Consider the following 17,626-nt stretch of genomic DNA (forward strand, 5'->3'; position numbering starts at 1 on the left):
CAGGTTATTTTAATTAATTTTAATCAAGCTACAAACTTTAGTAGATATAGCACCTCCAGAAAATAATCTAGTCCCCATTGTCTGTGCCTCTCTGAGAAATCATCAACTTTTTCAAGACACCTAATCTCACAGCAGTTGCCTGAAAAGGAGGCAAGAAAAACAAATTAGTGAATGATTAGCCAATGAAAAATGCAAACTGTCCAGGAAAAAAAAAAAATCTTATCCACAGATTTCCCCACAGTGCCTAACACAATGACATAAATGCACTGGGGGAAACTTAATTGCTCTTTTACACAGGGATGCAACTGTCTATGCCAATGACTCATTGCACACAAACACAGCCAGTCTCAGACAGTTGTAAATTTAAAAGTGAGATATTACAGCACAGCAGGAGGAACTCCTAAAATTAAACTCCTGACATAGCTCCAGATTTCATTCTTTTGATGGATTTGAGTTGTACATTTTTAGCATTTTCTTTGAGTGCCATGTTACTTTTCTTCTTTGTCACAAAACAATAGTAGAAACTGTAGCTCTGGTAAGACTTGTATTAAAACCAGGGCAACTGGTTGATGAGGTGCAGGCAAAGACAAAATGGTCAAACAGGACTCTAAGACTGCAGCTACAGGATAACTGTAGTATTATTACTGCAGTATGAATCCTGGAAGAATAAAAAGGTACCAAAGGGAGACAAGAAACTGTTTGTCTCTTGGGTTTTCTTCATATCTTTTGAAGAACTGAGAATTTTCCATGACAGCAAAATCCCTGTGGCTAAATGATATTTATTTTTCCCAGTATTTGTCCATGACTACAGCCTTTAGATAAGAAGCAAATGACTGTATCACTCGTCACAGGGTAAAGTAGAGGCATATAAACACCTTTATGTGTTTTGGAAAAAAAATTAAAGGTTAGGTGAAATTTTACTCACCAAACAAACTTTTAATTTCAGATTCAGGAACATAAAATGGTGGGCCTGAAAGAAAAGGGGTGAAGCTAATCAGGGAGGAGACATGGGAAGAATACAGAATTTACACTGCAGTAGGCGAGCCAACCCCTTGACTCACAGCACCTGGCCTGTAATTGGGCCCCAGGGTATAACACCATCAGCAGGAACCAGAAAACATGTCCAGGAACTCGTGGCACCTTGGAGGGCCAGACAGCTTCAGGTGTTGCTGCTGCTTCATCTCCAGCTGCAGCAGGGAATCATGAATGTGACATGGATATGACCACTCTCAGTGTGCCGTATGAATCCAGTCTACAATCTGTTTATACTGCAGTGGCATGATTAAGGCTGAACAATGTCAGAGGAAAAGCAATGTATTAAACTATTGTTGCTGGTGATAGCAAGACCTATTTTTGGGGGGGGGGGATAATTATGCTGAGGGGCCCAACAGCAGAAAAAGATATCTTTCTTTTGTGAGTTAATATTAACTAAAGAATCTCCCACTTCAGTACATAATATAAAAACTATAAAAGGAAAAATATCTTATGATTTTACAGAATTTCACCTCTCCAAGTACATTCAGAGCGTGGTATTGGCTGAGAGAGAGGCACAAGATGGGAAACACATTGGGTTGCAAGTACTGGATAAACAGCATGAAGCTGATGTTCTTGGGAGTGTTTCAAGCTCCCCAGGCCAGACAGGATGTTACTAAGTGCTCTGACTTCCAGCTTCATTGTAGCAGCCACACTTACAGTTTCATTTGTTAATATACCATGACTGTCCTCAACTTACCCTCAGCATGTCTGAACGCTATAGAAAGCACAAATTTAGTCCCAAGTTTGGTCAATATCTAAACTTTTCAACACACGGTTATACTGGTGTCACCAGCTAACAAAGCTGTGCAGCTAAAAATATTGAGGAAGATACTAATACATCTACTATAGTTTTATACAATTTGTATTAGAGCAAAACCACAACATGAGCAGTGCAAAGTTCTCACCTTTGTGTTTGTTTGGATCATATGAAACGGTAACAAGGAGATAAGAAGAATTTTTCTCCACTAGGTTGATCATCAAATTGGCATAGCTAAAAGGAAAAAAAATTATACTTTCTTATTTTTGTTAGGCATTCAAGCATGGCATTCAAAATATTCAACAAAATGCATTTCTATGCAGACAGAATTTGAACTGAACTGCACAGAGACTAAGCAAAACTTAGTTTAAATTTCAGAAACAGAATTCATGCTGCACATGAAAAACATAAAATAAAAGTTATCTTTATTCCTCATCAGCAAGCATTTATCTTTTTTTGCACATTCAAGTCAAGATTAACAGATGAAGTATTCACCTGCCATAGTTTGGAATACAGTACATAGTACAGTACTGATCTTTTAAAATTATTTTGAATTGAAGATTCTGTATCTAATTAAAAAATCCCAGGAGCAGATTCAAACTAAATTTGGGCTGGCTATAGGCAAGAACAAAAATTTGTAATCAAGGAAAACGAGGGGAAAAAGAGCAAAGACAGAAGTAGACATGGTGAAAAGGAAATAACAGAATTCAGATGAGACTTGCAGCTCTGCTTCTGCTGGGTTGGAGCAAACCACATATTTTCCCACCAAGAGGTAGGGTGGCTTCCTGAAGGAAGAGTACAGCACTCTGCAATTGCAGCAGATGCTTGTGGTAGAGAAGAACTTGTGTAGGTTGGTCCTTTAAATGAAAAAGGAGTCATTAACCAGTGCCAGGATCAAAAACTTGTCACTGATACATCAGAGAAAAGAAAGTAACAATGCAATTTACTAACCGTTGTCTGTCACATGGATTCACGGCTACAAGAGCTCCTCTGTCCCAAACCCCATCAAACTTGCCAACTATCAAGCTATAAGGAGATAAGGAAAAGGCTTAAAAATAGTAAAAAGGGACCTTCATCTTCTTTCAGACACTTTTGTGAGGTCACAAGGATTCTGCAGGTAGCAATGCAGATTCCCCACCACCTTTTTGTTATGATGCAGCATTTTCATAATCCAAACCAACAGGATCTGGAACCCAAGAAACCCCCCCGGTCCTTCGTCCTGCTGCAACAGCAAAGCGGTGTGGGAATTGGTCAGTGCTCCCCCTTCATTAGGGGCTGCTGAGACATGGCAAGGAGGAAGGAATGCAGTTTTAACACATTTGGGCAACCAGTCTGGGTGTTCATTAACCACATCCTGCTGTCTAACATGCACTCAGCACATCAACAGTTCTTGACCACCTTCTAAAACCCATGCATGATTTCATATGCAGGCTAAGGAAGGTGCTTTGTTGCTTCACTATCATTGACTCAGCACATTCAGTAGCTTTAGACACCTGAATTCCCAGCTACATGCCCAGGACAGCTGGCTTCACCTTCCAATTTGTTTAATGCTAGAAAAGCTAAGTTGCACTGCTGCTTGCCTCAGTGCAACTCTGCTGCAGACACTAGTTTTGCTCCTGGATATGCTGGCAGATGGCTTCAGTGGACACCCAAAGCCTGCAAGTGAGCCAGAGTATCAAGAAATGCCTTTATTAATGGGTGGTAAGAGCAGCCAGAGTAACACAAAAGACAAGAATATCTGGGAATGAGAAAGAGTCTTGGGTTTGGTAATTATTAAAATAGGAGGTTAGACAGTAAGGTAGTAATAAAGTAAACTGCATAATTTTAAAGAAAGTTTGAGTAAGTTTACTTAGAAAAATGTGGCATGGAATTGTGCAATACCCTTCTGCCTACTGGGCAGGTGTCAGAGTCCAATTGCATCACCTCTGTCTTCATTTCTGTACAGGTTTTGGCTAGGGTAGAGTTACCTTTTTCCATAGTGGCTTGCTTGGGGCTGTGTTGGATTTGCATTCGCATGCTTGCAATCATGTTGATAACACACTGACGATTTAGTTACTGCAGAGCAGCACTTACACAGCACCAACACCTTTTCTGCTCCTCACACCCTGAACACCAGTGAGTAGGCTGGAGAGCACAAGAATGAATAAGATACTGGGTGGGGACACAGCAGGCACAGCTGACCCCAACTGAGCAAAGGAATATTCCAGACCATCTGGCTCCATTCTCAACAATAAAACTGGATTGGAGGTTGATAGATAGGGACACTGCTTGGCAGCTGGCTGGGCATCAGTTGCTTGGTTAGTGGTGGGCAACTGCTTTCATTTGCACCACTTGTTGTTCTTGGGTTTTATTCTCCTCTCTCTTTGGTTGTTCTTTTTTGTGGTGTTTTTTTTGTTTTTTTTTTTTTTTTTTTTTTTGTTTGTTTGTTTGTTTGTTTGTTTGGTTTTTTTCTTTTCTTTCCCTTACAACTTTTGGAAATTTCTTTTAAATTATTAAAATGTTTTCATCTCCACACACGTTTCTTTCTTACTTTTACCCTTTTGATCGTCCCCCCATCATCTCATGATAGGGGAGTGGGCAAGCAGCTTAAACAAGTGTGGTGCTTAGTTCCACCACCTTAGCCACAGTTAAACCTTGAGAACTTCTCTCTGCCCACTGCTATTTTCATTGCAATGGCACTGTTTTAAGTCTCCGGCATCTAACCTACTGATGCCTACATCTAACCTAAATACAAGCTGATCTTGTATTTCCCACTCTACTGTGATGAGGCATGATAACACTTCCAAGTGCTGACTTCTTTTAAATTTTGCCAAGTCTAAGCATCTAATTTAAATAACCAGCCTTGTAACTGAAAGGACATTTTAAAGAGACAGTTAAACAAGCAATGGACATGCAGGGCACAAAGGAACGTTTAGTGGGGCGGGGACAAACTTGATCCTCTGAGGCTTGGAGGCTGTTGTCCTCTCTGCGTAGCTGAGTCTGCTGGGTGACCTCAGGCAAGCCACTGAGGTTTTCTGCACTTGGTTTTTCTTTCCAACTTTAATCTGGTCTAACTGGAATGGCAGCAGTGGCTCCATACATGCATTTCATGTACTTTACTCCTCAGCTATTTCATCAAGACCTACAGACATCCCAGGCTGCAGGCAGGCTCCTCCTGTGGCCTTGTCCCAGTCCTGGTCTCCTGGCTGCCCAGATCTCAGGACCTGCTGAGTGTCTGGGTGCTCCTTGCCCCTCTGCACATCCAATTTCCTTCACAACACAATGAAGTGATGAGGAAAAGGTCAAGAGAGGCACATAGCTGTCTTTCATCCTGATGTGGAGTGAGGATGAAGCAAAGTTATGAGGACGCACTTCCCTTGGGTGTACCTCTTTCACTGTATCACACTGCTATGTGCTTGTATGGCATTCAGCATGGTTTAGGTACTGCTACATCTAACAAAATTTAACATGTAAATCAGAGATTCACACACCTGCAGAAAACCCATTGGATTTAAGAGTAAACTTGTGAATTTCTATCTCTGCATATGTTTAGTGGTTTCAGTAAATGCAATTTTTCATTTTCTTTTGAAGTCTTGCAGCCATAATTGTACTAGGAGGTAGTACAGTGATTGTGTAATATAACTGTTTTACATATGTCCCAGAATTCCCAGAAAGAGCAGTAATTCCTGTTACTCTTTAACTAGCAAGAGTCTTTGAAATATCCCATTCTGACAAAGGTCAGGAGCACATCTGAGTTTTCTTCTAATGAATGCTAGGCTAATGGAGATGAAAGGGACCTGTTAGTAGGCCAGCCTCAGCAAGAGAGAAATAAGTTTAATTTCCATAATTACTGGGTAATTAATCAAATTGTCTGTACACAGAAACTAGAAGTGTGTGTGCATTTTTCTAGTCACATGTATTTGCTGACTGATGTTGGGAATACAGTTCATTCTGTATCCAGAATGTCTACCAATTTATTTTGTGACAACAAGCTATGTACTGGATCCAGTGACATGCACTGAAATTTTCACTAATTACCTAATTCTGTCTATTTCAATGTATAATTCCACCATGTTGTGACAGAAGTTACAGGTTTCACCACACTATTTGCTACAAAACTTAAGTGATTGAATTTTTCAAAAATTTCAGAGAAATGTAAGCAATTCTTGGGCAACTTGTCAACTCACAGCAAGAAAGATTTAAAGGAATCTACAGTGCAGCAGGTAGTTACACTGGAGGGACAAGATGGGTAAGAAACCAGGCAGTATCTACAAAGGCACTTTCATACACACCCCATCTGATGCAAGACTAGTTACATATGCCCTTAGTGGTAAGAGCATAGCTTCAGTCACTCTTACATATACACACTATTCTAACCAACTGGAGTCAGTTGCAGCAGCAGAAGTCTCAGTCATGGTCTACTGTCTGAAAGACTCTGGATTCTAGTAATAAATAGTCTTTTTTCCAGTGTTTTGGCAGATTGGAAAAAAAAAAAAAAGATCAATAGTAAGCACTGTGTTCTGGTGTCCTGAACTACCTGTTGTGCCTGTATGTACTAGTTCTGGAAAGCCCACTGAAGTAAATGTTAAGACTTTACCTCCTTTTTACTGAAGAGCTGTGGAACAAATTCTTGTGCATGACAGTTGTTTGAAAGAGCAAACAAACACAAAAAAATTTCACCAAAACCTTATAATCTAAGCAAAAATCACATCTGAGTACCAACTGTAGGAGGAGGAAACTACTGTGCTAAGACACCTCTGGATATATTCTCTTTACTTTTACTAAGTTACTCTGAGTAAGGGATTGTGCTAAAGTTTTGCTTCATAGAATTCATATGTAATGTTAAAGATAATTTGGTTTTACTGTAAAAGCAAAAAAGTTTTTTGATAACTTTCACAGAATGGCTTGGAAGAAGAAGCACGTTTAAAGATAATTAGTTGTCATCCTTAATGATTAGCAATGGCATTAGACTTTTGTTGGACATTGGCCACTCGAATTCCTCATACAAATTAATACAAGTTTGCTTGAGAGGACCTGACAAATCTTTGCCTGATTCAAATAAAATGATAGTAATGGACAGTATTAATACATATTTGATTATGGAGAATTGTGAAACACGATGAGTATTCCTACCTGGACAAATCATAAATACTGCAGCAGTAGAGGGAAATGTTGCCAGAGGTACTCTACAATAAAAGCAAAAGAAACAATTCTTATCTGTCTTTAAATAGGCACTCTTAAGTATATATTTACACTTCACATCTTTAAATATACCCATACACTATTAAAAATGAATTTTAAATTAATTACATTAAATTTAAATTAATATACACTATTAAAAATGAAATTTAAAAAATACATTTATGTGTAATGGGGAAAAATTGAGAAATATTTTTAGTTTTAGTTTACTGAGGTAACTCTTCTGATCCCCTCTAGAGAGGTTCTAATCTATCAAGGCGTGCAACTGTCCAGTTTTAAAATACATTCCTTCTACATTCGGGTGCTTTACTGTCATAAGAAGGGCAAAGTAGTAAGTTTAGAAGAATAACAACTTCTCAGTGCAAAAATACAATTCAGAGCTTCCTTTTAGACCTCTTCAGGAGAGGTGAATGATAACCAGTAAAACAGACGCATAAAAGCAGAATGACTTATTTGCTCAGTTATGCCAGCATTGCGTGATTAACCACACCAGATCATTTGACAACACAGGAGGCATACCTGGAACATTTTTGCTCCTGAAATCTCAGGGACTGGCTCCTCACAATAAGGCAGACTGTGTTCTGAAAAGAATTCCTTCACTGCTTGCTCGCTGACTTCCACACCAACAACGCTGTGCCCCATGTCTGCCAGCCTGCACATAAGAGAGAGGGAGAGGACCCAGGTTTACATGAGGCCCCCAGCCTGGGCAAAATGAGTATCTCCCATGCATCATTTATTCATTAGGGAAAGCCTAGTTTTAGGATGCCCTGATATATCTAATCCTGACTTTCTGAAGTGTTCAAATTATATTGAATATCTTCCTTCCATGATCTGAGCTTAAATTAGCACCACTCAGCATACAGTTGAGGAGGACTTACATGCTTTATTTAGATTTAATGAATTATTTATTTATTCCTAATAACTTGATGAAAACAGAGGTGATCACACTGAGAAACTGTCCATTTCAGAAAGGTGCTGTGCTCTGAACTGAGGTCACTGAGGCACGCTGTCCACCCAGCTGCCTCTGTGGGTTGGCAGGCGGTAACTTCCGTGCTGCTGCAGCTCAGCAAAACACCAATGTGTGTCAGAGCCCACAGTCAGCCTAGGAAATACTTACTGTGATAAAACCTGATAGCTGGATTACTTGAAGATGCAATGCATTTTGGTTTGTGCTCCCTCCCTCTAAGGAAAAACACTGGCTTATATAGGCACTAATTTTAAATACAACATTCCCTCACTACCCTCTCCCCGTGGAAAAAAAAAAAAAAAAGTTAAAAGTAAAAAGAGAAGTATAAAAAAAGAGAAAGTTACATTTAGCCCAAATAATTTAAATTTCCAGAGTGGCATGCCACATAATCTCTTGAAAATGTTGTCTGACACAACTGACCTCATTGTGGGCAATTTAAACTAGCATTGCTATGAAAAGAAGCAGAGGTAAAGAGCGTAGCTTCAGTCACTCTGTCCATCTAAATTCAGCATTCCCCAAGCTGAACTTGGGACAATCAGGTGGACTTTCAGGTCAGACTTGATCCATTCAATTTATGCTACTATACCACACACCAGTTTCCTCCTCCCTTCAGCTTCCAGTGACACTGCTTTCCTAGCAGTGGAAATGTAGCACATTTCCACCAGTCAATATAAGGTTGGGAATTCCTCCTCTCCCTCCCACCCTCCCTCCCTACATCAAATAAAGTTTTTTCTCTTATTATCTGTGTATTACCATTTCATCTCTACTGCTTTACCACAAAGTGGGAAAAATATCTTCAGTCCACTCCTGCCATTTAAAAGAACATCCAGATACTTTTGGAGGAGCCTGCAAAAGAATAGACACGTTTTACTTAACTCTGTGAGTATTTGTGCTGGCACATGAAAAGCCAAGTGCTACACCCTATGCCAGGTAGCACAAAAACTCCATGATGGCACACATGTTATTAGCTCAATCTGCTTCATGCCTTTAGAAATAAAAACATAAAAGCATTCACCTTCCATTTACAAAGTAAGAAAGTTAATTTCATGTCATTCAGAAATAACACATTTCTGTTTGTTCTATTTTCTGTTTGTCTTTGCAAGTAAACAATCCAACCAACCCACCTCTAAGAGGGCCATAACAGAGATTTTAAACAGAATGATTATGAAACTTCTGCATCAAGCAAATCACTTCTGGAAGTCTTGAAAGACTACATAACCAGGTTTGCTCTCTTAGGTCCATTTACTGCATGGTAGTGCTCTGATGCCCTCTGCACATTGTTTCAAGCCCTGTTTCACAACATGAACAATAGTGCAATGCTTCTCCATCAGAAAATTTAAGACTTTCTAGCCAAACTATCCAAGCTCTAAGGTTTAAAACCTGATTCAAGTGTAAAAGCTCTAAATTAATTTCAATCCTTTCTTTTCTCTGTCCTTTGACAAATGTAGGTCACAAAAATATCTATATTTATTTTTGTTTCAAGCTGTGCCCATGTAAGCTTATTTGCTTTTTGCAAATGTTCCATTTTCAATTAAAAGTTTCTCGAATGAGCCAAGCCACTCATCTAATGGCATTACTTAAAACAGCTAGGCAGAAGAGTGAAGTCACGTACGGATGCCCTTGCTCCTTGTGAAATCCGATGTTACCCATTTCCCATTTTTGTAGCCATTCCTCCTCAGTCACCACTCTCTCTTTCTGAGACCCAACATCAGAGTCTTCCAGGAGCCCGGATGCATCCGCTGAGGGGTCCATGTCTCCAGGGAGTGCTTGTAGCTGTGAAAAAAGAGAGAAGAATTACCCCCACCCAATTCATAGTTTGGAACTGGCTCTTACTTCCTCGAATCGGACAAAAATTTAGTAGATCTCAAGGGATCACAATTCGGTGATAGTCGCAACGTAGCTGCACCGAACGCGACAGAGCAATCAGCACACTTTTGCTACCGATAGCTTCGGCCAGCCCCCGTTTCCCGGGGCGGCTGAACGCGCCTGTCCAGCACTGTGGGACCGTCGGTGGCTTTCCATTTCGCACCCATCGGGAAGCACCCCCACCCCGCTAACGGGGGAGGGAGATGCCGACATTTCTCTCCCGTGAAACCCGAGGGCAGGAGGCGGGGGCGAGCGGCTGCTCGGGGCCGGGGGACCCGCGGGGGGACCCGTGGCCGCTCAGCACCGCCCCCTTCACCGCCCCCTCGGCGCCCCCCGCCCCGGCAGCGGCAGCCGCGGTACCTGCGCGGCCGCGGGTCCCGCGAGGGCGGCAGGGCCGGGGCGGTGCCTCCCCGCCCTCCCCCTCGCTACGCACCGCGGAGAGCGGAAGCAGCGGCAGGAGGAGGCGGGCTGAGGGTGCACGGCACCGGGGAGGAGGAGGATGGCGGTGGGGATGGCGGCGGCGGTGAGTGACTCCCTCTCTCAGCTGCAGCGCCCACCGCGGGGCCGCTTGCTCCTCCCCGGGGTGGCGGGGCAGGTGCCGGCGCTGCCCCCGTCCTCACCTCCCAGCTTCACTCTTCCTTCCCCCTTCTCTTTCTCACTCCCTCCCTTCCTTCCCCCTTCTCCACCCTCTTTTCCTCGCTGCAGCTCTAGCAGGAGGCGGCGCGGACACGCGTGAATGTGGTCTCCGGCCCCCGAGTGACCCGGCCCCGAGGTGAGTGCCAGGCGCCGACCGCAGCGCCTGCCGCGTCGCCGCCCGGCACCGCCGGGACCGCCGCCCGGCTCCGGGGCAGCCCTGCCCCGGGGTGCCCCTCGGGACCCCCGCCCGCCGCCAGCTGTCACAGCCGCGGCCGGCGGGGCTGGGCGCCGCCGCTTTACTCGGGCTGAGTTTTGGAGGTGTGCGCACTCCCCGTGGTAATCAGGCCGCTCTCGCTTCTTCTCCGTCTCTGACAATGTGTGTCTGTGTGGTTTCTTTTCTTAATTTTTTTTCTCTTCCCCAAACACAAACTTGCTGCCAACTGTGCAGGTAAACCCCACAAAGCTTTCCAATATAGGCCACGCATTACAGACGGATGAAACGTTATTGAATGTGACAGCGCATTATGCATCTCTCTTCTTTTAAGGGGCTTATTTTCTCAGCCAGTAAGATGTCTATAGGATAGGATGCAAAGTCATGTAAAGCTTAGTAGAGTAAGCCATGTTTGTTCTATACAAATCTGTGGGTTTTTGGGAGGGTGTTTTTTGGTTTGTCAGGGGAAGTGGGAACAAAGTATCATACACCTGATCTTTTTCTCCCTTTCTCCCCACCTCCCTCTTACCTCTCTTGAAGGCGTAAGAGGAAAAATAAGTCTGTGATTCTGTACAATTGACCTCTGCCTTTCAAAATGGGCAGCCTCTCTGAATCTGAAACATTTTTACCAAACTTCCTGGTGATTGGTAACTGACACTTTTTCTGCTCCCCACGTACACAGTGCAAAATTTGCATGCTCTTTTACCTTCTTGGATAAAAGGGCCCCACAGCAGCAGCAGACCGTGATCACCTGATGGTCACCAAAATGAGTCACCTGGTGCCTTGCTCGGCACTCCTTGCTCAGTTGGAAGCCTCTGGCTCCAAGGACCGTGGCATGTCGGAACGATTATTTACCATCAGAAGCTTAGGTGACACAGAGAGATCCTGTTGTGCCACTGATACATAAAGAAAGCTCTAGGGGAAAAAAGCCACCATTTTCTGGGGCGTTTGCAACAGTTTAGGGAAATCTCATGTAAATGAAACTGGTTGGTTTCCTTTACTCTCCAACCTCATCCACCCTCATACAGTGGTAAGTTACAGTGAAGTGATGCTAATTTTTTTTTTCTTTTTTTTAGGTAATAGAGATTGACTTAATAATTTTATTCCTACCTCTGGCTAGTTGTAATTGGAGGGGATACATGCAAGAAATGAAGTTTAATTTTGTACTGGGTTGTTTGAAGTAATTTTTCACTTATGTGGATATCCTTGTGTGATTTCTCTTCCTCTCAAAAATATTTTCTTCTATCTTGAGAGGAGAACAAAGCACTAATTTACTTGACTTGAATCAGCTTAATATAAAATTTTATAAAAATTCCCACTCTCCTTCTGTTATGTTGACTTTCAATGGAATTTTTGAAGGAAGATACTGCTGCCTTGTCCATCACTGACAGCTTGTATAAGGAAGTTGCATCCTGAAACAGGGAGAATTGAGAAGTCTAATGTATATATATTAAAAAACCCTCCCAAAAACTTTATTTCAAACTGATTCCTATAACAACAAGGTAACATTCATCTTGCACTGCTGTAGTATAAGGGGTTTATTTCCACTTCTTTTCTGTATGCTGTAGAGCACTCTTTAGATTTACTTCTTGCTCTAGGCTGTCTTTGTCCTTTACTCCTTGTGAAAAGAATGCCTTTGATAGTACCATTTAAAATACGCTTTCATGTTTCTGCATCGTACCTTCTCACACTCTATGGTTTCTAGTTTACATAGTTAACTGTGGTCCATTCTGTGCTCCTACTAATGCAGTCAAAGACAGTTATAGAGCGCTCTCATGCCATAAATCTTTTATTTTGTCCTGTAGAATACTTAACAACAAACTTCATAATATCCCAGTCACTTACAGCTGCAGTATAATGGCAGTCCAGATTTCAAATTCTGATGACTTTTCATAGATGGCTGTGCAAGTCTTGGAACTGGTTGTTCATCTGGTATTAAATGTTTCTTCAGTTTCCACTGTTTGGAAAAGTGCTTTACAGTGCAAATCTCTTGCTGCCAATAAATCAGCAGTTAGCAGGATGAGTGGTATTTGAACGCTTGCATCAGCATTGAGCTGGTGTCTGTTCACTTTGCCAACCCAAATTCCAGTCCAGGTCTTCACATAATGCAAATCAGATTATTGAAATCCAGGATATGCTGATCTGGAACAGTCTGTCAAGATGTACTCAGGGACCTAATCTTAACTACGAATTTAGTTTAAAATAGTAGTATCGTTCCTTTCCCGTAATGCCTCATTCCCATTTTCCTCTCAAATTAACAGTCAAGCTGAAAAGATTCTTACCTAGGTAACTCTGTGAAAAGCAGTATTGTGAGTGCTGTGATTAGCTCTGCAAAATCAAGCAATTTAAATTAACTAACTATTGCCTACCTTTTTTCAGATCTAACAATACAATGTCAACGGGAAGGCTACGGACGAAGAAAAAGGCATGTTCTTCAGATCAGTCTCCAGACAACCTTCCTGTGAGGAGTTCTGGAAGACAGGTATTTATAATAATTTAAAAACACATGGGTTTGTACTTTGCTATTTTTTATTTTCTGTTGACATTTGTAAAGAAAGTGGGCTTCCTTGTGGGCAAGTTAGGTCTTAGAGTACTTATCCACAGAGAAGGAGAATGAGTTAATTCTGTAAATAAGCATGCCAAGTGTCTCATTTTGCAAACAATATTCAGAAAAGATAAATACACTATATAACCTGTAAGTACCTAATGTGTTAAAAATACAGTCACAGATTTCTGTATAGACAAAGCTGTCTGCCCATCCAGAGAGAGGCCTGAAACAACGTAATACACAGTACCTTTGAGGCCAAGAAGAGACATTTGGTATACAGTTTTGTATTGAAAAAAATTTCCTAAGCCTACCCTAATATTTTATTTGAGGCACAGATAGGACTAATTAATATCAATAAGTATTGATAATAATAATTGTAATTAATATCACTTGTAATTAGTAAGTATAATAAAAGAGATTTTCCAAAGGAGAAGTAAAATGAATGCATGAGGCTTGACTCATTAACACATGATGGAGCTTAAAATACTATTTAAACTGTAAGCTTTGCTTCTAATTTCTTCAGTGCCATCAATTTGACCAAGACAAGATATTTTTAGATATAAATGATATTTCCAGTCTTACTGTGGGTTTGGGGTTTTTTTTGGTGGGTTTTTGTTTGTTCTTTTTTAGTAGAAAAAACTGACCTAATTTGACAGCTGTTTCGTGTTGCAGTTATTTCACAATGGCTACAAAGATTTTCATTAGGATCGTTTTAACTATGGGATGCCCCTGACAAACTGCAAAACTGTCTGAATGCTGCTTTGTGGAAGATGCATTTGTGTCATTTATGGTCAGGTTCCATCTATTCTCTATTAGGTGAAGAAGAAAGCGGCTGAAGCAGCAGATGATGATGATGAAGCGTCAGAGAAGAAATACAGAAAGTGTGAAAAAGCTGGATGCACTGCCACATGTCCTGTTTGCTTTGCCAGTGCAGCAGAAAGGTTTGTTAGTTTTTATTTGCATTTTTCATGGACTTTCTAAATCTGCAGCTGAAGTTTAGGATTCTAATTATATTCTCAAAAATTCCTTCATATCTAAATGTAGAGGGAGAATTGAAAGATACTGCTAATAGGAGTCCTAAGATGCCAAGAAAATGTCACAAGTTATTCCTGTTGTGGATAACTTTCTCCTGTGCAAGTTGCTAATTCACATACAGAGTATCTTTGGGATATGCTTATTTATGTAATTAGTGGTGTTCTCTGGAACATGCCTTGCTTCTGTGAAAGTGAGAGCATGTAAGTGTAATCTGAGAAAGCTAAAGTTGCTTTCAAGATGGAAAATGAAACTGTCATTTACTGTAGAAAGTCTTTACCACTGTTACACTGGAATGCTTTGCAGCCTGAGGTGAGATTCTAGCCTTGAAATTTTAGGTCTTAGGAGAGACAGTCATACTTATCTGAACTCTTTGCTCTTGTACACTTTCTCTGCACTTTCACAAGTACTTTTGCATTCTGACCCTGGTGGTTTTGAATGCATGATACTGGCAAGTATACCTATAATAGGCAACAGGTTAGATCACATTATGAAGCAGGCACACTGCAGTTATGTAGCACTCCTCCCTCCCTGATAATTGAGACAAACTTTCCTTCTTTATAGCATGGAAAAATAAATAAAACTAATTATGTGCTTCATTTAGTTATATCCATGGATTTTTCTTTGGTGGCAGGAAGTCAGTGTATTTTGGATGTTGTCATAGGGAAGCCAAGTGTTTTGGCAGTTGCCTGAGAGACTTGTCTGGGAAGTGAGCACCTGTAAGATATGCATTGGTGATATTACAGTTTTTATTTAGTAAACAACACATACTGCTTACTCATCTTCTTGAACTGTTATTTTAATATTTTGATTTTCACCTTTCCCACCCCCCCAAGTACATACTTTCAACTGTATCTATTTGAGATCAGCTCATTTCATGGCTATTTGAGTTAGTAGCTTAGGTCACTGCTTTTTACCTTGTGCATTTATCTTGAATAACTTCATTGAGTTCAATGAGAGTATTCTAAATGAAGAACAATTGCTTTGTCTGATGAATGTAATCTTTGTAATGTTTTTTTTTTTTTTTTTTTTGAGAGTAGTAAAGAACAAATGCCCAGAATGCATAACTGCTTCCTTAGGGTTTTGTCTCACTGGGTTAAAATCACAAGTTGTTCATGAGAAAAAAATAGGCAACATCTGTTTTGTGTTCAAATTTGCCTTTATAGTTTTGTCAGTTGTTCTGGGGACAGAACATTGTAATGACTTATTAATCAACTGATCACTTGTACACGAAAAATGCTAATTTAAATGATCCCTCCCAACTCTGCACTAATATTGGAACAAAATGCAACAAAGTAAAGGAACTCTAAGTTCTTGTGAAAGTTCTTGTGGAGAGAAGCTTTGTCATCTTACACGTTTCCAAAATGCTTTGTGTGTCACAGCACATATTCACTGTTTCATGTTCAGGAAATGCCTGCTTAAAGGGTACTAAAGACAGGCTCAGTTGACCATTGTTAGAGGGAGGCTGCTGGAAGCCAGACCAACTATAAAACTGCACATTGTGTACACTTTGCCTCCCTTGCATCTGGTGTTGCTTAGCTTGGAAACTGGAAATGTTTGAGACAATTGAAATGACCTTATTGTTATTTGTATGGCTGTAGTAGTGCCCTGTGCAAGTCAGCCTTCGTGAATGTAACATAAAACCCTGGCTTGTTCTGAATATTTTGTTCACATTCTAGAATGTGTTACTGTCTATAGAAAGATTTTTTTCCCCCCCCTAAATGTACTATAAAACTATTTTTATGTCTTCTGCATTACAGATGTGCAAAAAATGGGTATACATCTAGATGGTATCATCTGTCCTGTGGGGAGCACTTCTGCAATGAATGTTTTGACCACTATTACCGAAGGTAGATATACCAATTAAGGTTGTGTCCTTTCAGAGCTTATTAAAATTTGGCAGCTGTTACAGCTGCTGAAACATCATGTACATAAACATAATACAAAGATTAGTCCTCTGGGCTTGCTTTGGTCAGAGTGAGGCTTAGACATTGATGATAAAACTGCAGATGTTGTATGGACTAATCAACTTAAACAGCGCAGCATGAACAAAACTGGTTAGTTAAGGCAGGCTGGTTTGTGTGTGCAATTATTTTGAAGCTTTTGTCTTTTTGAAAAACAATGTCAGAGAATTTTAAATTATGAGAACAATTATAAGTAAATGTATTTTCCTTTATAAGTTCACTTTACACTGTGCATTTGGGAGGCCTTGCCTCTTTAAAGCAGTACAATAAAAAGCAGTTAGAAATCAGTTTAACTCTTGTGGTTCAGTGACCATGAAGACTCTTGTCAGGCTGACAGAGTGCTTTCAGCTCCAAGCTCCTTCCCATTTGAGTGGGAGTTACATCCAGTTCTCCCAAGACTTTTGTGTGCTTATGTGCTCAGCAGTACCCATCACTCAGTCCAGGCCTTAGATACCAGGAATTGTGCTCATAAACAACTGGACATAATGGTCAGGATGCCATTTACTGCTGTCAAAAGAACCATGATTCTCCCCTTTTAACAGCAGAAATACAGTGCTCTCTACAGACTTATTTCTCTGTTCTTATATACAATGTTTAATTTTAGAGTAACTGTTACTGCTTGAAACAAACGAGATACTAAATTTTCTGACTGCTTGCTGTTTTCTTTCTTCTTAGCCATAAAGATGGTTATGAGAAATACACTGCCTGGAAAAGGATTTGGACAAGCAATGGTAAAAGTGAGCCCAGTCCAAAAGCCTTTATGGCTGATCAACAGCTTCCTTACTGGGTAAGGTGAAAGGTGATTTATTCAATAGGAATGTGATGTTCTGATGTGTTTCTGATAGTCTACTGTTCAAGCAGCAGATCAACTGAGTTTTTGTGGGCTTTTTTTCCCTAGTATTAGAGGATTGTGGAAAAGCACAAGATAAAAATTCTGATCAGCTCCTCCACTGGAGACTTTCTGCACATCCCACAAAGACCAATCTTCTGTTTCTTTTCAGTGAAGCAGCAACTGTGATTTTCAGGTAGAATAAGATTTGGCAGGGAAACTGAGTGTGAACAACTTTGAAATCATATTTTTGTATTTCCCTGGTAAAGAGAGCAGAAGAAACATGGGAATGGAAGGAAGTTTGGTGGTAGTTGTGTTTTGTTCGAGGTTTTTTTGTTTTTTCTTTAAGTGTTGAAGAATATATTTTTGAAGTAATACTTGCAAAGTCCACCGAAGACCATAGTAATGGGGAATTGAATTAATTTTGGCCTTAGATTCTGTGCAGAAATTCAGTTTTGCATGAGATGAGTACAAGATTTCTGTAGATCAAACACTACTTATGACCTGTTGATTACACAAGAACGTATCAAACAATTATTACAACTTTCTCACGTCTAGCTTCTTTCTAATTGGTTATTTAAGCTGCACTAATCTTATCTGTAA

The 17,626-nt window shown here is 40.6% G+C and overlaps 2 protein-coding genes across 6 annotated transcripts in view; one reads left to right on the forward strand and one right to left on the reverse strand.

Annotated features, from left to right (window-relative positions):
- Window positions 1–10,450, reverse strand: TPMT (thiopurine S-methyltransferase). 3 transcript variants are annotated; one of them, XM_066189210.1, is made up of 9 exons: window positions 10,424–10,450; window positions 9,550–9,710; window positions 8,691–8,783; window positions 7,490–7,622; window positions 6,905–6,957; window positions 2,744–2,818; window positions 1,941–2,026; window positions 926–970; window positions 1–139 (listed from the first exon to the last, which is right to left on the reverse strand). In XM_066189210.1, the coding sequence occupies exons 2-9, from the start codon at window positions 9,687–9,689 to the stop codon at window positions 24–26; spliced, it is 741 nt and encodes a 246-aa protein (XP_066045307.1). In that variant the 5' UTR covers window positions 9,690–9,710; window positions 10,424–10,450; the 3' UTR covers window positions 1–23. The 3 variants fall into 3 exon arrangements, with proteins under 3 accessions (XP_066045307.1, XP_066045311.1, XP_066045301.1); XM_066189214.1 differs by lacking the exon at window positions 10,424–10,450 and adding an exon at window positions 10,164–10,268; XM_066189204.1 differs by lacking the exon at window positions 10,424–10,450 and adding an exon at window positions 9,879–10,079.
- Window positions 10,264–17,626, forward strand: part of KDM1B (lysine demethylase 1B) — a 27,625-nt gene continuing 20,262 nt past the window's right edge. Inside the window, exons 1-6 of one of the 3 annotated variants that reach the window (XM_066189179.1) lie at window positions 10,264–10,326; window positions 10,509–10,575; window positions 13,030–13,132; window positions 14,015–14,139; window positions 15,991–16,080; window positions 16,870–16,981. In XM_066189179.1, the coding sequence (XP_066045276.1) occupies window positions 13,043–13,132; window positions 14,015–14,139; window positions 15,991–16,080; window positions 16,870–16,981 (417 nt within the window). In that variant the 5' untranslated portion in view covers window positions 10,264–10,326; window positions 10,509–10,575; window positions 13,030–13,042. Of the gene's footprint in view, window positions 10,327–10,508; window positions 10,576–13,029; window positions 13,133–14,014; window positions 14,140–15,990; window positions 16,081–16,869; window positions 16,982–17,626 lie in introns of those variants that run through there. The other 2 variants (XM_066189162.1, XM_066189170.1) reach the window with 2 other exon arrangements.

The sequence above is a fragment of the Chamaea fasciata genome, unplaced genomic scaffold (genome assembly GCF_029207755.1).
Source record: "Chamaea fasciata isolate MVZ Bird 193981 ecotype frontalis unplaced genomic scaffold, bChaFas1.0.hap1 SCAF_1, whole genome shotgun sequence".
NCBI lineage: Eukaryota > Metazoa > Chordata > Aves > Passeriformes > Sylviidae > Chamaea > Chamaea fasciata.

Bases quoted from the DNA above. Each gene is read 5' to 3' on its own strand.
- TPMT (XM_066189204.1), bottom strand. From the start codon at position 10,016: ATGTCGGCATCTCCCTCCCCCGTTAGCGGGGTGGGGGTGCTTCCCGAT. The intron at 9,711-9,878 runs GTAGCAAAAGTG...CTTTTTTCACAG, and splicing joins GGGGCTGGCCGAAGCTATCG to CTACAAGCACTCCCTGGAGA. The intron at 8,784-9,549 runs GTACGTGACTTC...ATTCTTTTGCAG, and splicing joins CACAAGGAGCAAGGGCATCC to GCTCCTCCAAAAGTATCTGG.